Source organism: Diabrotica undecimpunctata, chromosome 9 (assembly GCF_040954645.1).
Source record: "Diabrotica undecimpunctata isolate CICGRU chromosome 9, icDiaUnde3, whole genome shotgun sequence".
Classification (NCBI taxonomy): domain Eukaryota; kingdom Metazoa; phylum Arthropoda; class Insecta; order Coleoptera; family Chrysomelidae; genus Diabrotica; species Diabrotica undecimpunctata.
The window spans coordinates 46026617-46035952 of record NC_092811.1 but is presented as its reverse complement, the minus strand read 5'-3'; the positions used below and the strand labels follow the sequence as shown (position 1 = coordinate 46035952).

Genomic DNA, 9336 nt, shown 5'->3' with positions numbered 1-9336 from the left:
ATATATATATATATATATATATATATATATATATATATATATATATATCGATACCTTAGAACACAATTGTGCTACGTCCACTTTTTTTTCTTAAATATTGGTGAAACTAATTTATGATAGAATGATATATTTCAACCGCACAACTGATCTATGTCCAAAAATAATCTAAAGTTAATTTAATAAAGTTAAATAAAAAAGTGTTATGTCCACCTTCGAATAATATAGGGGTGCCGTATCATGTCCACCTGCTAAATCGTTTAAGTGAACACTTGTGCTATGTCCGGACATAGAACGTTTGTGTTATCAAGACAATGACAAAACGTATTAATATAAGCTGAAAAGTTGGAAGGTATCTATAACTTTTTACTTATTAGGAAGACTATTTAGGGTAATATTAAACTTTGTTTTGACTACAATAAACTTCGTGGTTTTTCGATGACATTGGATTAGTCGCTCAAGAAAATAAGGAAGTTCCTGAGCAAGGAACCTTGGAAAATGATATTATTACTGTTTTTTCACGCAAAAGAAGAAGGTTTGCTGAAACTAACAGAAACAGCACGAATCGAGATTTTAATCATGATTGGTTATGGAGATAGAGCAAGGACTCGAGCAGAAGTTCGTAATTTATTTAATGTTAAATACCCCAATCGCGAACCAATTACTCAATCAACAGTAAGTAAAATTAAAAAAAATTAGAAAAACGGGCCATGTTAATAATCTTCGCAGAAATGGTAGAAAATCAATATCCGAAGCCAAGAAACTGGACGCTGTACTGGCGTTTCAAGAAAATCACCATACCAGTTCTAGGTAGGTCGCACTAGATAATAATATCTACCAATCAACTGTTGTAAAAGTGCTAAAAAAGGAGAAGTGGCATCCATACAAAGTACATCTGGTCTAGGAGCTATTAAAAGATGACTTATATAGAAGAATCGAATTCTGCGAAACCGTTATGGAAAAATGTAACAGAGATCAGGGTTTCATACAAAAGCTACTTTTTTCTGATGAAACGTCTTTTATGCTGAACAGTCAAGTAAATCAGACATATCAATACTAGGAAAGTGAAAATCCACATTGGATGAAAGAGTATAGGACACAATATCCCGAGAAGGTGAATGTTTTGGGCCGGCATTATAAATAATCAAATTGTAGGGTCATATTTTTTTGAGGAAAATTTAACTGCTCGTTATCTAGAATTTTTTTAGGATTACCTGTTGCCACAGCTGAATCAGTTATTACCAAATAGAAATGATTTGTGGTACCAACATGATGAGGCTCCCCCATTCTACGGCGTTGAGGTACGAACTTACCTTAATAACGTTTTCCCAGGTAGGTGAATAGGTAGAAGGAAGCCCATCGAGTGGCCACCAAGGTCTTCAGATTTGACTCCGTTAGACTTTTTTTGTGGGGATATTTAAGCAGTGTATCAAAATCGACTAAATAATGTAGAAGGGTTGAGGAGCGCATCAGAACGGAAATTGCACCTGAAGTCATCGAAAATGTTGGGAAAGAATTTATTACCCATCTTTCATATTATATTATTGCTAAAATCCGTTAATGTCAACATTTGTTGTAATTTAATTGTATTTAAGTAAACATTTAATCTAAGTTAATTATATTAATAAATCAACAGTTTTGGATAACCCTGTAGAAATAAATATTCAAATTATTATATCGTAGCAAAGGCGATAAGGAGAGCTTTCAAATGAGCTGTTGCGTGACCTCGGTTTGTATTTAAAAAAATCGTCGATTACGTCATTACGCTGACACTGATGACGTAATGTATAACACATATACAGGGTGAGTCATAACTATTGGGATATAGACTAAGGACAGGTTACTTGGACCAAAATATGGCTATTGGGCCAAATATGCCTTAATAAAATGTTGCTTAGAAAAAAGATACAGGGTATTTTTAATTTTTCTTTTTCGTTTTTTGCTAATAGTTTCCCTGTATATTTATAAATTGCTATCAAAATTGACACAGAGACATAATCTTAGACAAGAAATAGAATTTTATTTACAATTTTACATTTTGTCATAGAGGGCGCCACGTGGATCATTCCTAATGATAAAATTGAGTCTAAACTTTTTCTGATGAAACTTTTTAGTAAATTTTATTAGAAAGTATGACGTAAACATCATTTTTACGTAAAATTGGTACTCTTGTTTAAACATGATAATTTCAACCGATGATAATTTCGATAAAAACGCAGTCGAACTGCTTAGAGTCTTAAAAAAGGATTTCAAATATTAGTTCATTTATGAAAAGTATGCTTTGGGCTGTCAGATAATTGTTGTTGGTAAATGTCATTTGTTTAGAGTAAATTATTTTTGATGTGACAGTGTAGTGTAATGTTGCATTTTTTAAAAGTAATCATTACTTTTTTTGATTGAAATGCCTCGTCACAATCATTTTACTAATGAAGAAATGCGAGATATGATTTGCGTATACGCATCTCCATCCTTATCACTTCACTCCTGTTCAAAATTGACTTCCAACAGATCTTCCACGACGGTTACAGTTTTGCAAACGTATTCTGAATAAACATCGCAATGACAGACACTATTAAGAATATTATGTTCACCGACGAAGAAACTTTTACCAGACGAGGGGTTTTTAATTGGGGAAATAGTCATTATTGGGAAGAAGAAAACCCGCATGCTATTAAAGCTAGACATTTTCAGCATGAGTTTAAATTGAATATTTGGTGTGGCATTATAGGCGACCAACTACTAGGGCCTTATGTTCTTCCTCCGAATTTAAATGGAGATTCTTATTTATTCTTTTTGGAAAATACTCTTAGTGATATTTTAGATGATCTGTTACTGGATGTAAGAAGAAAAATGTGGTTTATGCAGGATGGAGCGCCACCTCATTTTTCATTAGCTGTTAGAAATCATCTTAATGACGTATTTCCTCAACGATGGATTGGCAGAGGCAGTGATTTTCAATTGCCACCAAGAAGTCCTGAGTACAACCCGCTAGATTTTTATTTTTGGGGACATATGAAGTCCTTAGTTTATGCCAATGAAATTAATACACGAGACGAACTTTGGAGATACATTCAAAATGCAGCTAATCTTATAAGGGGGCAGAATACTATTTTTTTAACGTCCGAAAATCCTTTATAAAAAGAATTAGAAAAGGCATATAAATCGGAGAACATGTTGAACATTTAGTTTGAGTTTTTGTGAGTTCTTTTAAGATAAAGTGTGTTTAGTTTTGATTTATCATCAAAACGGAAACTTTACGTTAGTTGCAACTTTGTTTATTAGTTTGGTATTTGATAGTGGAATTGTAAATAAAATACTATTTCTTGTCTAAGATTACGCCTCTGTGCCAATTTTGATAGCAATTTATAAATATACAGGGAAATTATTAGCAAAAAACGAAAAACAAAAATTAACTTTAACACCCTGAATCTTTTTTCTCAGCAACATTTTATTGAGGCATATTTGGCCCAACAGCCATATTTTGGTCTAAATAACCTGTCCTTAGTCTATATCCCAATAGTTATGACTCACCCTGTATAGCAGTTGATGGCCATTCAACCAATTCATTTTTTTAAAAGTCGTCTGTTTCTGAAATAATGAATTTATTCCATACATTTGCATCATACTGTATATATATATATTTAGGGGATTTAGAGAAAAACAAAACATTTTAAGAATATAGGTATTTATATTGATTTAGTAAAAGATGTTATAAAAGTGTAGATATTATTATTTATTATTAGTTCATTAATTCAGGCACAGTTTCTACAGAAAGACTATTGACAGAGAGGTATGAAATTAATTTTTGTACTTGTTTTGTCTTATTTAAAATGTAATTTAATAGATATGGCTCCAGGATCAAAAAAATGAATAGTATGGAATTTTTTTAATAAGACGACAGATGGCAACTTCGTTATTTGCAATATATGCAAAAAACAATTAAAATACTTTGTAAGTACTACAAATTTAACTCAACATTTCACCCGGAAGCATTATGTACAATATCAAGCCGAAAAACAGAAAAGCACATAAACAAGGTATGTATATGTATATTAGAACTCAAGGTGAGCTTGAAAGTTCATATGATAATAAACCACACAATACATACATTGACCAGAGAATATGAGTCTAGTAGCATCTAAATTAGATCTTAAATTTGATCTCACATGGGGCCAAATTTAAGGTCCCACTTAGTTGCTGCCAAACATATACTTTTAGATAACTTAGATAGCTGTATTATTAATTTCTTCATTACACAATGACGATTTCATTGATCCAGAAAGTGGAGATAAGAAATTACCAGAAATAGTAACGTGCTACAATAAAACAAAAATAGGCGTTGATCTTATATATCAGATGTGTGTAAATTACAACGTAGCACGAACAACAAATCGATGGCCAATGGTTGTGTTTTATAATCTGTTAAACATATCCTCAGTAAATGCTTGCTGTGTTTATAAAGCCGCCCACCCTGAAGAGAAAGTCAAAAGATCTGACTTTATTGGAACATTTGTGTGGGAACTTATCAAACCCCAAATAGAACAAAGGTCAACGATTTCTTTTATACCAAAGGAACGTCGACGTCGAGCGCGTCAAATACTTGGGCTTGAAGACATTTTACCCCCTCCACCCCTCCCGATATGTCGGTAAATGTGATTCGTCGTTGCTACATTTGCCCAAGGAGTCGTAATAAATCGACAAGAAAAATTTGCCGACACTGCGACAAGCATGCTTGCAAAGAACATATGCGAGATGTCTGTACGGCATGTTTATCAGAGTAAACTATTTGATATATTTACCATTCATAGTTTTTTATATATTTGTTAAACGAGTTTATGGTTTTATTTGTATATGCTTATAGTTTAACAAAAAAGAAATAAATGTTTGGTTTTTTAAAATTGCGTTTAATTTTTCACATATTTGTTAACAAAGTGTAAATAAAGGTATAAAAATACAAAAAAAAAATTTGGTTTTTGCTGTCACCGTGAATTACAGTGTTGTATATACATACGTTAAATATAGTTTTGCAAAGCTTATGTAAATAAATTCTTATTAACTAAAAAAAGCTTTTTACTTCAAACAGTAGACATCTTACGTTTGAAACAAAATGGATTACGATTGTAGTCCACGCGACCAACAATGTTAGTACACTAGACGCTACCAACGTAGGGTTAAAAATCTGCTTATGGTAATCAGAATAGAACGCTTTGTATATTTGGATTCAGGACCTTAACCTATCTCAACGCGTGACGTCACCACTAATGAAGCCTATAAACATGACATGTCATATTATGTTTCTCTAATCTTAAACATTCCAGTTAGTAATCGCATTTTTATTTTATCTCACATTGAAAGATGTAATAAAAATTTACTTAAAATAAATAAATAACAAATTAATGTATGATAGAAAAATAAAGGGTTTTTGGTTTCAAATTCAGCAAAATATGTTTATACGATGTTTCATAAAAGACAAAAGACCACAGAATAATGTTCAAGAGGTCGCCCCATACAAAAAGTGGTCCTAATTTATTAAACAGTTTTGTATAAATCGATGTTTAGGTTGGGATAAGGGCCTCAAACAATGTTAAAACAATATTGTTCGGATTTGATCCAAACTGGCAACAGCGCTTCCGCGTCCTACCCCTGATCACCCTTTGGTACAGACCAAAATTTGACGATACGAAAGATTGCATAGAATTCCTTCTCTTTTACGTTCAACTGTCCGAGAAGACACACGGCTCTTTTCAACTGCCGCTTGGTGAATGATCCGATCACGTGTTAACAATAACAACTGTAAGTGAAAATATTTATTATACAAGCAGCGAGCAAATAAATACTAATTATTATATTGTCTATCAACCAATTTAAAGGTACACTATTTATAATTGAAATACATTTCTACTGAGTAAGAGTAGTTTATTTAAATCCACATAACAAAAGAACCACCGCTTAATGGAAATACACCAAGTCGAAGGATAATCCGAAGTAATTGAAGGGGTGGCTGCAATAACCAGGCAGCTCCACTTTTTTACGAAAATGAGATTTTCAGTGACTTACTCTTAACAAAAATCGGCCGATCGTTCCCTGCAACAAACGGGTATCTCTTAATAACGGCACATAACTGGCAACGATATTTGGAGCTACCTTGCTTTCGGTTTGTAGCAAGAACCGGGCAGCTCCTGGAGCTGCCTGGTTCTTGCACTTAACTGTTGACAAAATAATATAATAGAAAAGATATAAAAATATGCATGGAATATAAAAAATAAGTTTGATTCCTTCATGTATTTGTTTAGTTTCTATTGAATTTTATGTAATAATACAATAATTTTAATATTATTTTATTTCTAAACAGTTTGTAATACGGTCCTGTTCATTTTCCCATGCGCCGCCGTGAACTAGTTACTTACTCGTTTAGTCGGGCAAGCGCAGGTGCTCGTTGTGTTTTAGTTTAGTTCAGATCGACGTGTTGTTATACATAGATACACACTTTTCTTACGATTCGTAGTGAATAAAATTTAGTATTATTTATATTTGAAATGGCAAGTGAACTCAGTTCAAGTGAAAGTGAACCGTTTCAAGATTCGTCATCGGATTTCATTCCTGATTCCGAATCAAGTGAGGAGAATGCTGTAAACGAAGTTGCTGCAAGCAATGTTGCCACTACGTCTGGACTGGTTGAAAATAAAAAATCGAAAAAGAGGAGCAGGGAGCCGAATATGTGGAAGCGAAACCAGAGAAAATTAAGAAGATCTAAAGGTGAAGAGTACATTAATGTTAAAGGAAACATAGTGGAAAGACGAAGTAGAGGAGGTCCATGCCAGTGCCGGTTCAAATGTTTTGAAGGCATAAGCGAAGAAACTCTTGATAAAATTTTCACGTCTTTTTATGAAATAGGTGATAAAGAGCAACAAGATATCTATTTAGGTAAGGATAAAATTATTGGCGCCTGAAAGCACGTATTAGTTATATATCGTTTCATAGGTTCTTGGGTATGCAGATTTCGGTTCCGAGGTTTATTTGATATTTAAACAAATAAATGACGATTCCAATAGCCTTCCATACCTGTTGGTACGGACGGCAAATAATGATTTTTACGAAATATTGATTTTCTGTTCTTTTTTTCAGGTGGTTTAATACAGACGAGAAACGTTGACAGAAGGCGACCGAAAGGAGGTGGTGGAGTTCCAAGAGGCCAAACGTTTTTATATAAAATAAAGAGAGGCATATTTGAGAAAAAAGTGTGTAAAACGGCATTTATGAACATTCACGCAATAACGAAAAGCAGGGTGGAGAGAATAGCGACTCATATGGCTTCACAGATAGTAGGTCCGAAAGACATGCGAGGGCGCCATGAAACTAGACCAAATAAAATCCCAGATCAAATTATCAAGTCCATTGAGGATCATATAAATAGCTTTCCAAGAAGAAAAAGCCATTATAGCAGAAATGATAACCTAAACAGAAGATATCTTTCATCCGAACTGAATTTAAGGCTTATGCACAGATTGTATTTAAAAAAATATGAACCAGAACAGCATAATCTATTAGACACACCAGAGTTTAAGCCAAAAGTTTCATACACATATTATCGGCGTGTATTTGTGGAAAATTTTAATTTAACCTTTGGCCACCCTAGAACAGATACTTGCAAAACTTGCGACATCCTTGACAATAAAATAAAATGTGCCAAAGATGATGAAACTCAAAACACATTGAAGGTGGAAAAAAAAGTGCACCTGACTAAAGCTGATACTTTCTATAAAGATTTAACAGAGAAAACTGCTTTGGCTAAGGAAGATCCCAGAGTTGAAGTCATGTCATTTGATTTTGAACAAAACATGCCCCTGCCACATGTTCCTTCTGGTGACGTGTTCTACAAGCGCCAGTTGTGGTTTTATCCATTTTGTATCCATAAGGGCAGCGTTTCGAAGAGTTACTTTTATGTTTTCGATGAAATAACGGGTCGGAAATCTCCAAATGAAGTGATAAGTTGCTTACACGATTTTATTAATAACTACATTGATCCTCAGGTAACAACCCTTTACGTTTATAGTGACAACTGCGCTGCGCAGAACAAGAACTCCGTTCTTGTTCACTTTTGGCAATCTCTTCTATTGCATGGAAGATTCAAGAGAATAAGACATCGTTATCCCGAACCTGGGCATAGTTTTTTGCCCTGCGACAGGTCGTTTGCTCTGGTGGAAAAAGAAAAAAGAAAGAAAGAAAGAGTTTATCTGCCAGAGGAATGGAGTCGCATGATAGCAAATACCAGTAAGAAGTTTATTGTGAAAACTGTTAAACAAGATATGATTCTAAACTATAAAGAAGTTCTTGAGCCATTTTTTAAGAAAAGCAATATTAAAAATAGTTTTGGTGCAAAATTTACCATATCGAAATATAAAGTTATCGAATTTAGTGATACACATAGAGAGACTGTTACGTGCTCAGAGTCAGCGAATGGTTTTGTGACTGAGGATTTCGTTCTTTTAAAGAAATCTTGTGTACCGATTTTTCCACAAGTACACAATAAGGTTTATAATGCACCGTTGCCTTTGAAAAGGGATAAGCTATTAAATGTCATGGAATTGGCCAGACAGTATGTTGGCGAGGCTGAAATGTGGTACTACCAACAACTTGTTCCTGTAGAGCCAGAAGAATGCCAAACTTCCGAAACTGAAGATGAACACTAGTAACCTAAGAAGAATATTACCTGTTTTTTATGTTTTCATATTCCACTGACTAGTTTGTATTTTGATATTAATGTAATAAGGACATTTTATTTAGTTTCTTTACTTTTTGTATCCAAATAACATATAAATAAACCTAAAACTATTTTTTTTTGTATATTTTTGGCAAAGCAGCTCCAATTTTTTTTTATTTTATTAAAATATGATATTTACAATATTTACAAAAACTACGTAAAAACTTTTTCTTTACATGCTTTCACCACAGGAAAAAAAATAATAAAAAATAAACTAATTTTGAATTTTTGGGAGGTTTTTTTCGATTTCCCACAAATTTTAAAATACGGAGCTACCTGGTTATTGCAGCCACCCCTTCAATTATACCTTATAATTACTTGTACCCAGCCGAAGTATTTATTCGGCCCACTTGAACGGTGCAGAGGAACCCAGCCCGTTTCCAAATATTAACTTACCTAATAAAACCGTTACACTTGGCACAAAACCAAAAATACGTAACGTGCTTTGTCGCGTGGATTACAATTGTAGACTTCGACAAACTTTATGCGCAGTGATTCTTGTTTAATATAATCTACCGAACAGACGGAGTAAAAAAATGCATGACCTGCATGTGATTGTTGAAAAGCAACAGTCAAAT

The 9336-nt window shown here is 33.5% G+C and overlaps 1 protein-coding gene across 1 annotated transcript; it reads left to right on the top strand.

Moving 5' to 3' along the window:
- Positions 1-6349: 6349 nt before the first annotated feature.
- On the top strand, positions 6350-8823 carry LOC140449467 (uncharacterized). Its single transcript, XM_072542647.1, has 2 exons — positions 6350-6921; positions 7123-8823. Exons 1-2 carry the CDS (start codon positions 6534-6536, stop codon positions 8685-8687), a joined length of 1953 nt encoding a protein of 650 aa, XP_072398748.1. The 5' UTR covers positions 6350-6533; the 3' UTR covers positions 8688-8823.
- The last annotated feature ends 513 nt before the right edge of the window (positions 8824-9336 follow it).

Excerpts from the sequence above, each read along its gene's own strand:
- LOC140449467 (XM_072542647.1), top strand. The coding sequence starts at position 6,534 with ATGGCAAGTGAACTCAGTTCAAGTGAAAGTGAACCGTTTCAAGATTCG. Across the intron at positions 6,922-7,122 it reads GCAACAAGATATCTATTTAG|GTGGTTTAATACAGACGAGA; the intron begins GTAAGGATAAAA and ends TCTTTTTTTCAG.